Raw genomic sequence first — 19,682 nt, 5'->3', positions numbered from 1 at the left:
GATTTTTGTCATAAATTGTAACTCATAGCAATACAAAAAAAGGTCCGCAATAAGTGGTGCACAGTTAGTCCCCATTGGAATTCCGATAACCTGACGATATACGGAATCTCCAAAGCGAACAAAAATGTTATCTAGTAAAAATTCAAGGGCATATATATAGTATCAAAGCATGTCCAATTGACATAGTTTTTTTGTTTATTGCTATTAAAAAATGACCTAAAAGAGTTTGAACATATATATTCACATTCTGACTTTTTAAATGCCCATTTAATTAGGTGTGTGAATTTTTTCTTAACGAGAATGTGAGGCAATGTGGTATATAGGGTATAAAAATCAAAACTTTGAACAGATTCAAAATCACCAATATATGCATGCAATTTATCAAGTACTTCCAACAAGTTCTTGACACTCCAAAAGTAATTAATTCCACTATTTTCGAAGGCCTTATTTGAACAATTTATTATCAGGTTTTTGATTGTACCAAGTGTACTGGTAAGAAGAATAGACAATTTAGTAGTGGAACAATGGCTTGAAGACGAAATGAATCTATATTTGTAAGGTGTTTTGTGTAGCTTCGGAAGCCAATACATAGTTGGGACTTTCATTGTATTTGGTTCTGCTTGTAAAGCGGTAGCTAAAAGTTTATGTTTGTTACAGATGTCGTTTTCTGAAAATGGAGTCAGTTGGAATGTTGGTGAATTGGTGATTTCTTTTTTCAGAACCTCAATGTAAAATTTACGTCAAACAATAATAATATTATTAGCAGCTTTATCGGCCGGGACAAAAACAAATTCCTTGGCTAGTTCTTTTAGTTTATGTTTGATACGAGAAATAGGTTTATTGTGGTTATTGTTAAGAGTAAAATGTTCTTTAAAATGTTGAATACGTATATCAACTATGTTCATTACTGATTTAAAAAAAGAGTCCAAAGATTTTTTTTGTCAGCTTTTTCCCGTTTTATCCACTTCAAACAGTAAGTATGGAGTGAGTCGTGGATGATATTACGACACTCATTCCAATTAATAATTGACGGGGGACGATATTTAGGTCCTTTACTGAGGAATGATTTTAACTCTCGGTCTTGAACGATGTTAAGATCTCCTGTTATAACATGGGAAATGGGTCCATAAATGTATTCGGAATTACTGCAATTACATGAAGTAGGTGTATTTTCACTGATATTAACATCTTTACACAATTGGCTATAATTAAACACAAATTTCCGGGTAGATTTCTTGTAAATATAACAAATAAGAGGGAGCTCAGTATTATAAATATCCCGGAATTTGTTCTTTAACAGAATGGTCGTTAAAAATACCGGCAATATTTACAAAATCAAAACCTTTATTGACATACTTTATTTTAATAAACTGTTTTTTATGATCTTCAGGGCGATCAATTTTGGGAAACAGTTTAGAATAACAATATGCCATTATAATTTGAACGATTTCATACTTAGGACAGCTATATGAAATTGTGTTGCAATCCTCTAAAATTTTATTTAACTTATTAACCGGTAATGAATCCTTGTCAACATAAACATACATGATTTATCATTGTCAACATAAACATACATGATTTATCCTGGTCAACATAAACATTCATGATTTATCCTTGTGAACATAAACATACATGATTTATATAAACATACATGACTTATCCTTGTAAACTCACTCGCAATACGTCAAGTGGTTTAGAAGGGATGATCATTATGAGTTTCACCATTCCACTAAAATAATTGAGAACGAGAATAATTTTTCCAAACGGGGTTTGTCAAAATAGAAGGGATTCCATATGACAGCTGTCCTTGAATGCTTACACTGTAGAGATTTTACATTAGATGTGATATAAAATGAAGCATGTTTAAATTTAAAAAAAAGAGAGAGGAGAATGCAAGTTTTATCATAAATTATGTATAATGAATGTTAGAAAACATGACCATGACGGTTACACAATCTGATTAAAACCATCTGTTAAGATAGCTTCTCTCTTTCAGAAAATAAAATGAGAGAGAGAGAGGGGGGGATACTATCAAACAGCTTATCTTAGTCAAATTGAATGGTGACCGTAGTTTCGCCGCTCTTTATCTATCAAGAAACAAATATTATTACTTGTTTATTTATTCCATTTAAGTAGAACTTTGTAAAAATGTTGGTCTATTTAAATATATATGTATAATGAAATCATTTCATGATCATTTTAAATATATGTCATATATAATGTGTTGGCCATACATGTCGGAAAAAATACTGTTGAATCATTGGTATCATGGAAAGAACCAATCTCACCTTACATCAAAAATAATGATAATCATTTTAACCAAACTCAAAATAGTTTTAAATGCAGCGAGTCCTTCTCATTTAAGGAAATTCTTATTAACATTGAAAATGTTTAACCAGATTTAATCTACCATTTTCTACATAAAGAAATGCCCATACCAAGTCAGGAATATGACAGTTGTTTTCCATTCGAGTGATGTGTTTGAGCTTTTGATTTTGCCATATGATAAAGGACTTTCTGGTTTGATGTAACACGATTTGGACAATGTGTAACAGTATTTCATTAATAGACTATACATTTTGTTATACAATCCGTTTTGACTTCATTTAAGTGATACATGTACCCTGTGACATCCAATAACCTGATACAATACCAACCAGGAACACAGGCGATATAAATACTAGGAAAGAGAGAGACAGATCAGAATCTGCAAAGGTCATCCCCCTCGTTGGTAGGCTAGAATTCATTCACCATCAGAATGCATACTCGTTAAGACCGAAAATATACGATTACGTGTCCGTGTGACAAATTGTGAACTCTCAAACAATTGAACATTTGAAATTTTGAAACATTCTTGAAATTGTATATACGTAATAAATTATTATAGTATTATTAAATCAACTTCCTTATATTGAATTTTCCTTGGAATTCGGTATTTTTTTTTGTTTTTTTGTTTACTTTTTTTATGTGTATGTAAAGAAACTATTGTTTGACAGGTAGTTGAAAAATGAGTTTAAAATCCTTTTGAATAGAATAATAAAAGCTAGATCAAATACAGGTGTGGCATTATCGTATAAAACGTGAAACGTATCATGTATATCACGTGACTATATTTTGTTTGATTCACGTACCTTAGCAGAATATTCACGTATAGTTTAGTACCTGTTAAGATTAACTTTAAAACTATGAATACGATTCGACATTTGGTTTTCGTATCTTTCCTTTTTGGACTAGCAATATGTGAAAAAGAATTTCTTTACACGGATCCTTTTCATGATGTTACCGACATGCTTCATGTCAATGCTAGCGGATTAAATGAAACTACTGTTAGTCGGATAATTGATAAATTAGTCGGAAAGTTCACTTGTACCAGTTCAAATAGTACAATCATTTGTTCGGAGCCATTGGTAAGTTGGTAATTTTTTTACTATGTCTAAATAGTGTCTCTATGGAAAACTTTTCCTTTAATATATGCACAAGAAAAGTGGGATACAGTAACAGCTGACACAAACGGGGCATGTAATGCAAACGCATCATAATTAAAATGTAATGTAATATAACTCAATGATCTAAAGACAGAATTGAACACCAATGCCCAAAGCGTGCCGAATGTAGGATTGTAGTCTACCAAGGAGGTTTTATGAGAATGTCTCATACAACCTCCTTGATTCTACTAACCGTGTGAAAATGTCTCCTACAGCCTCCTTGATTCTACTAATGAGAATGTCTCATACAACCTCCTTGATTCTACTAACCGTATGAGAATGTCTCGTACAGCCTCCTTGATTCTACTTATGAGAATGTCTCATACAACCTCCTTGATTCTACTAATCGCAGAAGGTAAAATAGTTTCAGCGGAACTATTATCCTTGTGCCTACTAACCCGAATTATTCAGTCGTTATATTCCGCTTCTCTATGCTAGCTAGCTCTCTCGAAGAAAATCGAGAGGGATTGAATTATTCGAGTTAATATTCTACATATTATATTTACACTATGATGCTATTAAATGTAATTGGATATTCTGCATTTATCATAAAAGTTTTACCATAAAAGCTGAAACACCCCTCCTTAATTATTGAAAGCTATCGTTTTGAATTACCTATATATGTTGGTGTAAATGTAAACTAGATGCAATCGATCGGACTAACAACCCCAGGGTGTGTTTTAAACTTAAAGTATCATTTAGGATTGCAACGGAATCTAGGAATAGATTTGTAAAGTGTGAAATAAACTTTAGTGAAATAGAAGATAAATGGATCGATCGATAGGTGTAAATAGAGAAGAAATAATTAAACCTCGCTATTTACACAGGCACTCTTTAAATTTCATCACGTTAATTTCACTTGCAAATAAAAAGAATTTCATCCAAAATGATAATATAGCCGAAATTCACTTGACAATATCCCAATTTCACATGAATTTTTCAAAATAAAAAAAAAATGTGTCTGTTTTGCTCGGACAACTTGTATTTCGTGTCAAGAACAGAACAAATCGTTCCATTAACAGTCAGAATTCTACTTCGTCAAAATCATCTCCCCATTACGCCACCTAATTTTTATAATCGAAAAAAAGGAAGCCATTGTAGTGATGACGCGCTGTCAATTTATCCACATAGCATCATTACGATCCTTATATATAAATATAAAAATTAGAAGATGTGGTATGATTGCCAATGAGACAAATCTCCACAAGAGACCAAATGACACAGAAATTAACAACTATAGGTCACCGTACGGCCATCAACAATGAGCAAAGCCCATACCGCAGCTATATATAGTCAGCTATAAAAGGCCCGAAATGACAAATGTAAAACAATTCAAACGAGAAAACTAACGGCCTAATTTTGTACATAATAATGAACGAAAAACAAATATGTTACACAGCAACAAACGATAACCACTAAATTACAGGCTCCTGACTTGGAACATGCACATACAGAATGTGGCGGGGTTAATCTCGTTTGAATCCAGTTGTATTTTAAAAGACAAATGTAGCTACTAGCTATTGAGCGTCATTAAATGTACTTTTATGCATTTGGCCAACTTAAAATTATTGTCTAACCGGGTGTCCGGTGGAATTTTCGAAAGTTCAAAAATATTTAAAAATTTTTTAATTAAATATTCCGTGGAAGGGAAGACTAAAAATTTTCAAAGGTTGAAGACTAATTACCCTAGATAACACACACACACACAAAATGAAGTTTTTTTTTAAAGTTTTGCATTTTTAAGATCCACTTGCAGTGGGATATCCAGTGAACGAAAATAAAAGAAAATTCACTCTTCTTATGATATAGTCGAGAAAGTCAATAATAAAACAATACAGGTGACAATACTGATCAAAAGCTATTTCTAAATAATATTTAAATAAATTTGAATTGTACATTTTAAAGAAATCATTTATTAAACTGTGTTATTAGAAATATACATGCAAATACACGATGTTTTATGTTAAGTGTTAATCGAGATAATTGCTTTAGAACCTTTTGAAACTGAAATTTAAAACTGCCAATCTTTACTGCATATTAATAAACAAAATTGGAAAAAATCATGTACATACAAAATCGAAAGATCTTTCGGGTCACCAAGTTTCTGAGTGTTCCATAAAAATCCTTAGCATGTTACAATTTCCAAAGTATGCTTTTTTTCACACCTAAGTTATCGAGAACACCGGTCTGCTCTTGTCACATGTACATTCAATAGAAAACTATTGTCTTTTCGTGAATATAAACGTTTAAAAGTCTGTCTGTACAGGTTAAAATATTAAAGATAACTATTTTTATAAAGTAGGTATCTTTCTACTATTTTGTATACAATTTTAAGAAAAGGTCGTCTCGAGTTTTGTACAAGTATTTGTGGTCTTCTCGATCTATTCACATTCAGTGTTTACATCGAGATAGGGTCTGTTTGATTTTGCTTAGTAACTTAATTTCAAAAGTGCCAATCTTTGCTGCATATCAATCGATTCCTTTTGAATGTTTTCCCTGACTTTCTCTGATCTAGCTGTATATATATGCAAATAATTAGCATGTTCCAGAGAGGTATACAGACAGTAAAAAAATTAATTGAAGTTGGTACTTCAGGAATTTATTCGCATAGCAACATTTTAAACCAATTTTACACCAAGCTTCTATAGCCTGCTGTACTCGTCGCTTGCTACTTAAGGAGGAAAATGATAACATTGAGTGGAAGTTTTGTTTTTATTTCAGTTTATTTCTATTTTGATTATTTACCAGAACGTTTTTCCGTGAATCCATAATTGATAGCGTCCTTGCTAAAATGGGACAAACATTGAGAAGATCTAGTTTTCAGTGTTTACAGGGGAGGTAATATTTTGTCACTAGATTTCCCACTGCTTGTAAAGTCTGCCGTCAGTTACTTTAAGTGAAAATTTGTTTATCGAACACACCTACTCTGTTGTTATGACTCAATAGAAAGGTATTTCACTTGACCCATATAAATTTTTTTTAGTACTGTAAATTTTTAATGTTATTGTATCAACCTATAATAGCATAAATATTTAGAATAATAGAATCTGAAGCGAGACGATGCATCAAATATTTTTCTTTTCTACCTTTTCAAGACAGAATAGTCAACTCAAACACGCAAGAACATAAGAAGGTGTACTCGACTTTCTCTTTTAAATGAAATTATTGCTAAATTTTGGGGATTTTCCCAAAAAAAAAAACTGTCGCCGGGGGCAGAGATGCAAATTAATGTGTTAAAAAGATCAATTTATTATCTTTCTTTTAAATTTTTTAAGGCGGAATTTATGCTTATGCACAAAAAAGATCCACATGTATTTGCAGCTAACGCAATCGACTGTTTAGTGAAAAAAATTGTCTATAATTTAAAAGTTTACACGTATCTCCATACCATAATTTAAGTAAAAACACATATATAAGATACATAAAATCCTAAATTATGCACATTCATTAAACTTTTAAAGCCCATTGAAACAGATGTAAACAATTCAAATTTACCAACTTGGCCTTTTTTACCTTCTCTAATAAAGAGTTACATTTCTTTTGTTTAATTTCAACTGGGTTTTCGCCTGTAAATGAGAAGAATTGCATGTATTCCAGTCTAACACATAAGATAGATAGATATTTACATGTCTGAATAGATTGGTGCACCATGTGTACGGTTGCAGTTATTATTATTTTTTATTTTCAAAATGTAATTCATTATATTAATTGATGAATAGACGGTAAGATTGCAGATTTTTGAAAAATTTATGTCATACAACCTCCTTGGTTCTACTAACCGTATGACAATGTGTCATACAACCTCCTTCATTCTACTAACCGTATGAGAATGTGTCATACAACCTCCTTGATTTTACTAACCGTACGAGAATATGCCATACAACCTCATTGATTCTACTAACCGTATGAGAATGTGTCATACAACCTCCTTGATTCTACTAATCGCACAAGGATGATAGCTTCAGCGGAACTATTATCCTTGTGCCTACTAACCCGATTAATTCAGTCGTTATATTCCGCTTCTCTATGCTAGCTAGCTCTCTCGAAGAAAATCGAGAGGGATGGAATTATTTGAGTTAGTATTCTACATATTATATTTACACTATGATGCTAGTAAATGTAATTGGATATTCTGCATTTATCATAAAAGTTTTACCATTAAAGCTGAAACACCCCTCATTAATTATTGAAAGCTATCATTTTGCATTACCCATTTTAATGTTAGTGTAAACTAGATACAATCGATCGGGCTAACACCCCCAGGGTGTGTTTTAAACTTAAGGTAGAGAAGGACACTGTAGGCCAAAAAAATCTAGCCAATGAACTTGCTTAAATTTCCCATATATTGTTCATTGGGGTGTACCTAACAAAATATCAAAATTTGAGAATAGGTTTCCAGGCTATTTTTAGAAATATTCTTTGAAAAAGTTACCTCCCTTTGCAGTCCTAAAAATGTCATTTTTTGGCCATTTTTAAGCTATAAAGGTACCTGCCAAAAATGGCATATATATTTTTTTTTACTTTTTCTCAGAACAATATGATAAATGAATATTTTGAAATATTTTAGACATAATATTTAAAAAAAAAAAATATTTTTTTCAAAATGGCTACCCTTTTTTGTAATATGCCTGTTGCTGTCTTGTGTAAAATTTTGCTAAAAAAATATTTTAAAAGTAAAAAAAAAAAAAATTGTGTCAATGAATTTTTTTTTTAAATTGGTATATAAAATACTTTATATCCATGCTACAAGTCATAAAAAAATAAAGATATGTTTCCAGGGAAAATAAAAAGTTACGGGGGTAGAATGACACCCTGTCACACTCCCTTTTATGCATATTTCATGAAAAATATCAAAATTTTTCACTTATTTTTTTAACTCTCTTAACTAAAGGTGGGATTATTTCTTAAATGAGCATTGGTTTTGCAGCATCCATGTCTTTGTAATATTATTTTATCCTTTCAATTAACCTTAAAATAAAACGACATTTTTCCTGTACATTTTTCAATACAGACGTTCCTAAAAACAGTCCCGCTGCAAATGTTTACACCTGTCCTAAGTCAGGAATCTGATGTACAGTAGTTGTCGTCTGTTTATGTAGTTCATACATGTTTCTCATTTCTCGTTTTTATATAGATTAGACCGTTGGTTTTCCCGTTTGAATGGTTTTACACTAGTAATTTTTGGGGCCCTTTATAGCTTGCTGTTCGGTGTGAGTCAATGCTCCGTGTTGAAGGCCGTACCTTGACCTATAATGGTTTACTTTTATAAATTGTAACTTGGATGGAGAGTTGTCTCATTGGCACTCATACCACATCTTCCTATATCTACATAGACTGAATAGTGTGATGTTTGATCTGAATGATTGTTGTGAAAGTCTTGGAAGTGTAAAAATCAACATACTCATTAATCACTGTTCATGATTATAATGATGCAGCAAAAAAGAATATATATATATATGTAAAATAAATTTTATTTTTACATCATTTTTTTTTATGTAATTACCATCCACATTCATAAATGTAAACAAAACTCAAGAGCAGACATTTTACAGACACCAATTGATTTTTATCTAGATGGACCATGTCTCAATGATATAAAACAAACCACTGTAATTATCAAAACATTATGATAATATAACATCAATTTACAAAAAATATCCAGAATGAGAATGTGGATGACACTTGCAAAAGTGTATATTCTCAAAAACAAAAAAATAAATATGGGGCAGATTCAGTTTCCAAGGGACTCACTGAAACGTTTAATTTGTCCAATTTCATGAAAACTACAATCTCTGAAAATATATTTGCGAGTGACTTGGTCCAGTTTATACACCAATAAATTCCTTTAAAAAAGTGTTTAATCATATTATTCTTTCATTTTTTACCAAAAAAATTATTTTTCCACACTCGTAATCATCATCATACGTCAATACATGTAGTATATGTGTGTCATTGAATTGGCCAGGCGTATGAATTTATTTGTTGGTTAACGCAAAAATATGTACTCCGTGTAATTTGTTATCTGATAAAAAAATAAACTACAAAAAGTCTTATTTTCATTCAAATGAATTTTTTGTGTTTGTATTCAATTTAAAGATTAATGCAAAGTGAAAATAAATAGTTTTAACATTGAGTCGGATTGTGTTACTATCGCCTCATTGATTACAAAAAGAAGTTCGGTCAACATCGTCTATTGAAAAATAAACAATTTCAAGAACAACTACCCGAGGTCCTCTTGACCAATTATATCAAAGTATTCCCTAATATGCAAATCATATAAGAAGCATGATAATATAACATCAATTTACAATACATATCCAGGATGAGAATGTGGATTAAACTTGCAAAAGTATATATTCTCAAAAATAAAAAATAAATATGGGGCAGATTCAGTTTCCAAGGGACTCACTGAAACGTTTGTCCAATTTCATGAAAACTGCAATCTCTGAAAAATATTCCATTAAAAAAACTTTATATAAAGCAATAGTCTTGCCCTTAGATCAGATTGCTACAACAAATCTTAGAAAAATGTGGAAAAAGGGGTGGGGTAGGGATGGGCAAGATGGTAAAACTTTGGAACTGATACATTACTATATTGTTACTTTTATTCAACCTTATGAGTCCCCTCATTTCTGATTTATGGCCTAGCCTAATGCTTCTTATGTTGGTTCATGTAAATGAAGTGAAGTTATCTCCCCTTTATTAATATTCAGTTGACTTGTATTGTGAAATAAGCACCTACTTTTGTATAAAAGTTCATAAAAATCTGTTGAAAAATTTGTCAATCAAAATAAAAATCTGTAAGAGAAATAATCCTTCAGGCTTCAGAAAGTTATCCACCAATATTGACTAATTGGAAAATATTTATATGTCATGTGATACTTATTGTTGCGTATCTGTCGAGGCAAACTTGGGTTATTGTACAAAATAGGAAACTGTGACAGATGTACATACAGAGTAATTACTAAAGGATGCTGCAATTTTATAACAGATCCCTAATTCTTATATATTTGAAGTGTAAGTACTCTTTGGTTACTCAAATTTTAGTAAAAACTTCAATTTATTCATAATCAACTTTTAGCAAGGGTTGTTTCAAAGGGTTAGATTTTTAGATAGGCAGAACCAATTTTTCTACTGAATTATAGCATATAAATATCAAATTTTCAGTCTTTAACCACATATACAGTCTATTCCTCTTTTTCAGAAAAAAACTTCTTGAACACATTTGCCGTTTTCCCTTTCAAACCATGTTCCTGCATGATGGATTTTACGCCATCTTCATTGTTTCTTTTGTAAGCAAGCTCCAAGTGATGAAGGCTGAGACCTGTGCAGGAAAGTTTCCTTGCAGTGTCTTTTGAAATAACTTTTTTAACAATGACACTAGAAAAACCCTCTACAATTGACAAATAATTAAACGGAAATAAATCCTTTGCAGAACATGTCTGTTTCAGTTTAAGATGGAACAGTTTGTATAAACTTCTTACATCCTCCTCAGAATTATGAGCATCATAAACAATCTCCAGAAACTTTTGAACTAATGTTTGTTGCTTATAATTTTGAACATCAGCTTTTGGTATTTCACGTTTTGCAATTTTCAAAGTGTCAATGCATCCATAAATAAGGTTATCAAAAGAACTCAGCAGATTAAACTCTTGCAACAAATTTCTTAGTACAGGTACATCATATGAATGGATGTTATGACCAACAAGCACAGGACGAGATTTTTTCTGTATCATTTCAATTAGTTGAAGTAAGGCTTTTCTTATACATACGCTTTCAACTGGAACACCATGGCAATACATTTGGTTTCTCTCAAAAGAGAAAGTAATGCCGGTAACATCACTGGCCTTTGATGAAATAGGTTGTCGTGGAGACACATAAAGATTTAGCATGTTGGTCCCATCATATGCTGATATTTGTGTTATATCAGAGGTTCTTGATAACCCAGTTGTTTCTAAATCAAACACGACATATTCGTCTATGCCTTCCAAAGAATATTTAGTTGGAATCTTTTCAATGTCTCTTACCGTCACATTTTCTTCAATTTGTGGTTGATATGTTTCTCCTTCTATAACTGCTGCTTTAATTTGTTGAAAAGTTTTCTTATGCTAAAAAAGACAAAAAGAAAATATTCAGAAAAATCTTTTGTTTATACCTTAATAATTTGATTTTGGATGTAACGCGTCTTCTGATTGGCTGACGTTGTTTTGTTTATCAGCTCATAGACATAATTTTGTCATGTGACCGTGACGTCATCAACGTTTTTTCATGATTTACTCCGGTTTAAAATGGAATTTAGAACTAAATTATAAGAAATGACTGTAATATTTTTTCTGTCTATTCGAAATAACATAAAAAATGTGGTGCACACTTTAAAATAACCCGCTACACGGGTTATTCAGTGTGCACCACATTTTTGATGTTATTTCTTCATAGACAGAAAAAATATTACAGTCCTTCCTTAATTGTGTTGTTACATGTACATTGTAAAATAAAGGGAATATAACTCTTTATAACCATATTTTTCTTTTGAAATGTCATCATCTTGTTTTCTCTCTATTTTTGGCCAAATTGCAATTCATATTGTCTTCGGCAATTTATATTATAGTTTACCGATTTAACAATTTAACATAATTCATGTAAGTTTCACCATGTCCCTGTGCTTATTAATATGTTGGTCTTCTAGTCCAGTCAAACTAATTGCAACAGAAAATGTTTAAGTTCTAATCTATAGCATTAAGCCCTAAATATACACAGAAAAAAGTCCCATAAAATCTAACTTGAGGAAAACTCAAAATCAGCATTTTTTAAAATTTCCTATGGAAATTAGCATTGGAAGGGGAGATAACTCCACAAAAATGAGTCTTCTTTTGTCAGTTTTTGGTTGATTTTTATTAAAATTTATGTAAAGGATGATACTTAGATGGGGTTATAAGTTTATATTTGACTATATTATATAATCTTCTGCTCATGAAATGTACAAAACCGAAGTGTTATGGGTATTTTTATTTTTTTTGGTGCATTTTTCATTAAAGAAATTGCAAATTTGTTGCTTTGTGACCATTTTGAAAAAAAAATGTGAAAATTTGGTATTGTTTATATCTGTATATTATATTTGTTCAGCATCTACCTTGTTTAAAGAAAATTTTATCAACAAAAAGAAGAATGTATGCTTAATTATTTTTATCAAATTTGACATTCTTTACCTTGACATGTTGAAAAATTCAATAAATGGTCAACTAATGAATTATGAAATCTAGATTGTAGCTTGATAAAAGATATGAAAACACCTTTAGAGTTGTTTGTTATACTCTAAAGACGGCTAAAATATCAAGAATCAATACATTTTGTTGAATAGAAGCGGTAAAGTTATAATTTTTTATCAATTTTCATTGATATTTCTGCCTTTTTTGCAGAGTTATCTCCCTTTTCAATGCAAATCTCCATAGGAATTTTAAATCGTGATTTTTTTAGTCTTCCTTTAGTAAGATTTTATGGGACTTTTTTCTGTGTATATTTTGGGTATAATGCTGAAGATTAAAACTTAAAAATCTTCAGTTGCAATTACTTTAAGGTTAGGGTCAAATTTATGCTAGATTGACTGGACTATTCTGTATTTTTAAAGTTGTGGTGTAATTATTCTTGAGATAACTTCTCTTATATATGCCACATCATGCTTTCAATTGTAAGACAGTTGATACACTAAAATCTAAATAAGACACACACCACCTATTCTTGGCCCTCGTTCCTATCCACATTGAAATTTTCACTTCAAAACATTTCATGGAAGCGAGATCAATAGACCTGTATTTATACAGCAGAGGGTACTGCACTGGTTAATAGAATTTTGGATACACCTAACAAGGCACTTCATATCTGAGAAACAGGCTAAATATGCCTCCAATTTTAGAATTCAATCATATACTTCTGTATTATTAAAAATTATCACTAAATTGCAGTGAGGTGAGACTTATATATTTCTTCCTGTTGAGGCTTTAATGTGACTTTGAGATGAAGAACCTCAATAAAAGAGCTGTTCCTTTTCTTTTTGTGTGTTTTTTGTTGTACATGTACTGGATACCCCATATCCTTTGTTTTTTCTGTTATATGGCTGTCACTAAATTGACTAATTATATGCCATGAAGTTTTACCTTTCTTTTAAATCTGTCACGTTTGAAATGAACTGAGGAGCTATTCTTCTTTTGCCAGAGTCTCTTTCTGTCAAACCTCTGTCCAACTCTAACAGAAATTGTGCCTGGTGACAGCAATGCTTTCTTGTTAACCTAAAACAAGGTAAACTAGTGAGAAATGTTTTAGATGACAAAAATCATAAACCTTCCCTTTAAATTCTATATTCGACCTTTGGATAAGGTCACATGAAGGTCAACCACACACTGCTTTATATTCAAACAATTAAAAACCAAATTAACATCATTTATGGTGTGGACAAGTATTGCTGAGAAAAAGTTGATTAAAAAAACACAATTAAGTCCAATTTGAACTTGATCACCTTTGTAAGGTCATTCACCTTTGTATATAATTTGACAACAAGAGGCTGTCAGAGTGACAGCAAACCGGATTTTCCTGCAGAGGTCGAACCCTGAACAGTTGAGCAAGTATGGACACTACATTTAAGCTTAAAACAGCTCTGAATTTGGATTGTGATTGAATATTTGACACAGCATAGGTTTGTGACACAAAATGAATGTGGTTTAAGAACTGAAATACTTGAAATTGGACATTTAAATACCTATTATGGTCCAATAGCAAAAATCTAAGTACATATTAGAATCAGCATATCAAAGAACCCCAAGAATTCAATTTTTGATGAAATCAGACAAAAGTTTAATTTAAGACCCTTTGGACCTCAATGTGGACCAACTTGATAAAGGAGCCCACAATCCAAAATCTCTCAATACATGTTAGATTCAGCATTTCAAAGAACCCCATAAATAATTTTTTTGTTGAATCAAACAAAGTTTAATTTTGGACCCTGATTTGGACCAACTTGAAAACTGGGCCCAAAAATCTAATATTTCAATACAGGTTTAGATTCAGCATTTGAAAGTACCCTATATATATTTAATTTATGTTGAAATGAAACACAGGTTAATTTTATCCATAATATTTTCTGTGCAAAGGGAAATAACTCAAACTGGATAAATAGTTCTCTAAAATAAGATATGATGCAATTTTTCAAATTATAACCAATAATATGATAACAACAACCAGTGATGACTAAGTTCTCTAAAATTAGATATCATTTATCACTCAAACATTGCTAGAATCAGCATATCAAAGAACCAAAGAATTCAATTTTTGATGAAATTAATCAAAAGTGTAATTTAGGACCCTTTGGAACTCAATGTGGTATTATCTTATTAATAATGAAAAGAAATACAGGTTTAGATTAAGCATTTCAAAGAACCCTATATATATTCAATTTATGTTGAAATCAAACACAGTTTAATTTTGGACCCCAATTTGGACCAACTTGAAAACTAGACCCAAAATCAGAAATCTAAATATATGTTTATTAATAGACAATATAAGCTTAGTTTTTAAAGGAGTTTACTCCATCAAAAAAAAAATATATATAGCATTCAGAAAATTAGTTTTTCCAGAATAACAAACAAACTTGCCACAAAATTCTACAAACAATTTACCAAAGAAAAGAAGAAAAAAATCCAAAATTTTATTTATCATTAATACAATTTCATTTCAAAATCTATAAAACTTATCAGTAACAAGAAATAATTGTAACAGAATGCTGTTACTAAGTCTCCCAAACAAAGCTCCAATAATTCGTCATTCCCATTGTCCCTTGACATTGGGCAATGTCCAGTACAAATTGGTTTATGATATGCATTAGTGACGCCTATGGATTGACCCTGTATGTCATTCAAATCTTCTTTATTTTTTATGGTTTAGGGGTGGAGATCCCGACCGTTTACAAGTTCATATATGGTTTAGGGGTAGGGATCTTGACCATTTACAAGTTCTTAAACAGGAGGGGGTGGGGTGACCCCAGGGGACTCGCCTTATATTTCATTTGATTTGTTTTATTGTCCCATTCAAGAATATATATGGTTTAGGGGTGGGGATCTCGACGGTTTACAAGTTCTTAAACAGGATGGGGTGGGGTGACCCCAGGGGACTCACCTTTTATTTCATTAGATTTGTTTTATTGTCCCATTCAAGAATATATATGGTTTAGGGGTGGGGATCTCGACTGTTTACAAGTTATCAAAAAGAAGGGGGGTGGGGGTGACCCCCATGGACTTCCCCTATATATCATTTGATTTGTTTTATTGTCCAATTCTAGAATATATATGGTTTAGGGGTAGGGATCTTGACCATTTACAAGTTCTTAAACAGGAGTGGGTGGGGGTGACCCCAGGGGACTCGCCTTATATTTCAATTGATTTGTTTTATTGTCCCATTCAAGAATATATATGGTTTCGGGGTGGGGATCTTGACCGTTTACAAGTTTTCAAAAAGAAGGGGGTGGTGGTTTCCGCATGGGGATCTTGACCGTTTACAAGTTTTCAAAAAGAAAGGGGGTGAGGGTTACCCCAGGGGATTTCATCTCAATTTCATTTGATTTGTTTTATTGTCCCATTCAAGAATATATATGGTTTAGGGGTGGGGATCTCGACTATTTACAAGTTATCAAAAAGAAGGGGGGTGGGGGTGACCCCCATGGACTTCCTCTATATATCATTTGATTTGTTTTATTTTCCCATTCAAGAATATATATGGTTTAGGGGTGGGGATCTCGACGGTTTACAAGTTCTTAAACAGGATGGGGTGGGGTGACCCCAGGGGACTCGCCTTTTATTTCATTTGATTTGTTTTATTGTCCCATACAAGAATATATATGGTTTAGGGGTGGGGATATCAACCGTTTACAAGATAAAAGCACATTCTCAAATTGAAGGGGGGTGGGGGTAAGAATATATATGGTTCAGGGATACTTAATTATCTACAAAATGTCTAATAATGAACAGTAAATTTCAAATTTCATTTATACAGTCCTACTAGTAAATTTCAAACTTTATATATACAGTCCTACAGATCTTATCAGGAAACAGAAAATTTTCAAATAAATCTGTCACTCCAATGATATTATATGTTAAGATATAACCCAGATCTAATTAATAATTAATAATGTAATTAACTTCAAAATGTCTAATAATATAGCTTATCATCATTACCACTTAGGAAATAGATAATTTTCGAATAAATCTGTCACTCCAATTTTTATTGTGAGATAAGACATTATGCTTAGTCATAAAAAAGATAACAAGAGTAAAATATTTGAAAATTCCACTTTTGGATTTTAAAAATGGCTAAAACACAAAGGAGATATACTTATATCTTGAAAACTGAACTAGACCTTCATTAAGTCCCAGGAAACAACATATTTAAATTTGAAAAAAATTTGTTAAAGCGTTTTCATGTTATTGTGCTGACACTGTTTGGCAGCCGCCCGTAGGACCGCCCAGCCGCCCGCCGTACATCACCATTTTAATAACCAATATTTCCTTCCAAAATCAGGTTAAAAATCACTGTGTCAGTTTTCAAATTATTGTTTAGAAACCTAAAATGACAGGTCACAAACATTATACTATGTTTATGTTACATGGGGTAAAATAAAACAGGAAATACACAGTATTTATAATATATAAGCTGTAACACAATACCTTGTTAACCCAGGTATAACCTTCATTCTTCTGAAGAACTGCAGCTGAAACTCTTGCTTTTAATGAGCTGGTTCCACCATATGATCTACAAAAAGAAATTTCACAGTTAATATTGTAAAGCAGCTGTCAGAAGATTAAACTAGCTAAAATTATTATAAAACTGTTTCAGGGGGAATAACTGTTCAAACATTTTTGAATTGTTCACTTTTGTTTCATAAGATCTCATATTAGTTTTTAAAATTTTGAAATTATATCTATAAAAGTTTTGGAGTTGAATCACAAAACCTTTGCCACCTGTCGTCTCCTAGGCCTGCCCCCCTCATATCAAAAATTTAATTTTATAAAGTGAAACTTAAATTCATGTTAAACTGTTTGCACTGTTGGTTATTTTTTGTTTATACAGTGATATCAAAATGAAGGATTGTTTTTTAAGAATATGCTAATGATCATAGTTTAAAAAAGAATTCTGCTAAGTCAGTTTTCAGAGAAAAAAATTCTGAAATAGTCAATTTTCTAATGACAGATAAACAGCAATCATCTCCCTTTGAAATTGAAAGAATTCTATTTTGTATTGCTATGTTTATATTCATTTTCTTTGTGTTTGATGTTGGAATCATTTTGGGATGTTACTGAAAGGTTATAATCAATGTTTTTAGTTACTGACCTATTTTTTGGAGCCTTGCTTGCAACTATATTGTTGAAGTTTTCATTGCTCTGTGTTGAGCCTAAATCTACAAGTTGGCTTGATCTTTTCTTGTAATTTTCTGTCACTGTCTCTAACTGCTTACGCAGGTTCTCATTTGTCAATGGTTCACCTTTTGGGAGATGTTTATATCTGAAATGATATCAAAGAAAATAGTTGAAATGTCATACATTATATGAATGTTGATTTATGGGAATGTTTCAAATTGATCTATACTGTACAATTTTATTTACCTGTCCATTTAGTTAAATAGCTTGCTTGAATATTCCTAAAGAGGCTGAACTGTGTTATTCATTATGTATTGTAATGCGGTTTTTTTTATAACAAGGATTTTGATTGGACAACATCACATATCTTCAGGGGGTAAAACTGATGATGTACCTGTTGGATGAAATTTTTTGCGCTGTGCCAGATGACATTTCCAAAATATAAAAACAACAAGAATGTGTCCCAAGTACATGGATGCCCCATCCGCACTATCATTTTCTATGTTCAGTGGACCGTGAAAATGGGACAAAATCTCTAATTTGGCATTAAAATTAGAAGGATCATATCATAGGGAACATGTGTACTAAGTTTCAAGTTGATTGGACTTCAACTTCATCAAAAACTACCTCAACCAAAAACTTTAACCTGAAGCGGGACAGCCGAACGGACGGACGAACGAACCGACATATGGACGAACGGACGCACAGACAGACCAGAAAACATAATGCCCATAAATGGGGCATAAAAATTTATTGAGAAAATAAGACTTGTGCATAACAATAACTGTGTTGTATTTGAATATTTGCTGATGGTTTTATCTTACATTTTTTAGTCACCCGAAAACTCATTTGGTGATAGTAACAGCACAGATGGAATAGTCCATTGGCAAGTATTCAAATACAACACAATTATTGTTCAATTCCAGGAAAAAATGTTCTTCAATTAACCATTACAAGTCTTTTTATTGTCTGTAAATTATTTTGGTACTAATGATCCTATAATTGTTTTTACCTGGAGAAAAACCTTTTGTTTTTGTTTGTTTTATAGAATGAGAGGATGTACTTGTTTTATTGTATATTGTTTTTTTTCTGCATTTATATGACAAAACTGGTTGTCAGCATTTAAAATAGCAATAACAGCTCCCAAACTTAACTTTTGTTCTGGCATATATCACTCATAATAAAAATATAAAAAAAACGTTCATATATATGTATAACATCCTTCAAATTTAAAAAAATTCAAACCTGTATGTTGATGGTTGCTTGGAATATGTGCACCAATCCCCAGAACAGCCTGAATGGTCTCCAAAGAGGTGTGGAACTATACTGTCTAATCTTTCACAAAGTTCATCCTCCTTTGACTGTTTTGAACTTATAGCATACATATAGCATCTAAGTATGTAAGGAATAACTCCTTTCCCCTTCAGCTCTCTGTACTTATTTGCTGCTGCATACAGTTGTTTCGACAGATTTTTCTTGACATGGTTCTTGTCGTCTCTTTTTTTTAATTTTTTCAAATTTTTGCTTCAGCCTTGATGTTGTTGTAGAGTCATTATCTGCGTGAATAATGCCAACTGTGCACCCTCTGTCGTCCATCCTTGTAACCATGGATAAAGCCATGTCAGGCTCCATGCCTTTACTTGACCCTGTAACAAAAAAGGACATTGTAATTAATACAATTAATTACGTGAGAACTGTTTTGGATGACTGAAACATATTTCATCTCCCGTCTTATAACTAACACAAGAGTGCACACACTGAAATGTCTCGCCTTCTTTACTAATCATTGATATTATGTTGA

At 31.8% G+C, this 19,682-nt stretch overlaps 1 protein-coding gene and 1 pseudogene across 2 annotated transcripts in view; one reads left to right on the top strand and one right to left on the bottom strand.

Annotated features, from left to right (window-relative positions):
* The window catches only part of LOC127729282 (zinc transporter ZIP6-like), a 99,697-nt gene that overhangs the window by 8,710 nt on the left and 71,305 nt on the right, over positions 1-19,682 (top strand). Inside the window, exon 1 of one of the 2 annotated variants that reach the window (XM_052237021.1) lies at positions 3,242-3,407. The exons of the other annotated variant lie outside the window; for it this stretch is intronic. Within the exon in view, the coding sequence (XP_052092981.1) occupies positions 3,288-3,407 (120 nt within the window). The 5' untranslated portion in view covers positions 3,242-3,287. Of the gene's footprint in view, positions 1-3,241; positions 3,408-19,682 lie in introns of those variants that run through there. 2 annotated transcript variants of the gene reach the window in all.
* On the bottom strand, positions 8,939-19,550 carry LOC127729285 (uncharacterized; annotated as a pseudogene).

This window comes from Mytilus californianus, unplaced genomic scaffold (assembly GCF_021869535.1).
Source record: "Mytilus californianus isolate M0D057914Y unplaced genomic scaffold, xbMytCali1.0.p SCAF_2, whole genome shotgun sequence".
In the NCBI taxonomy this organism is placed as follows: domain Eukaryota; kingdom Metazoa; phylum Mollusca; class Bivalvia; order Mytilida; family Mytilidae; genus Mytilus; species Mytilus californianus.
The sequence above is the reverse complement of the archived record's forward strand: the minus strand, read 5'-3'. Positions and strand labels throughout refer to the sequence as shown.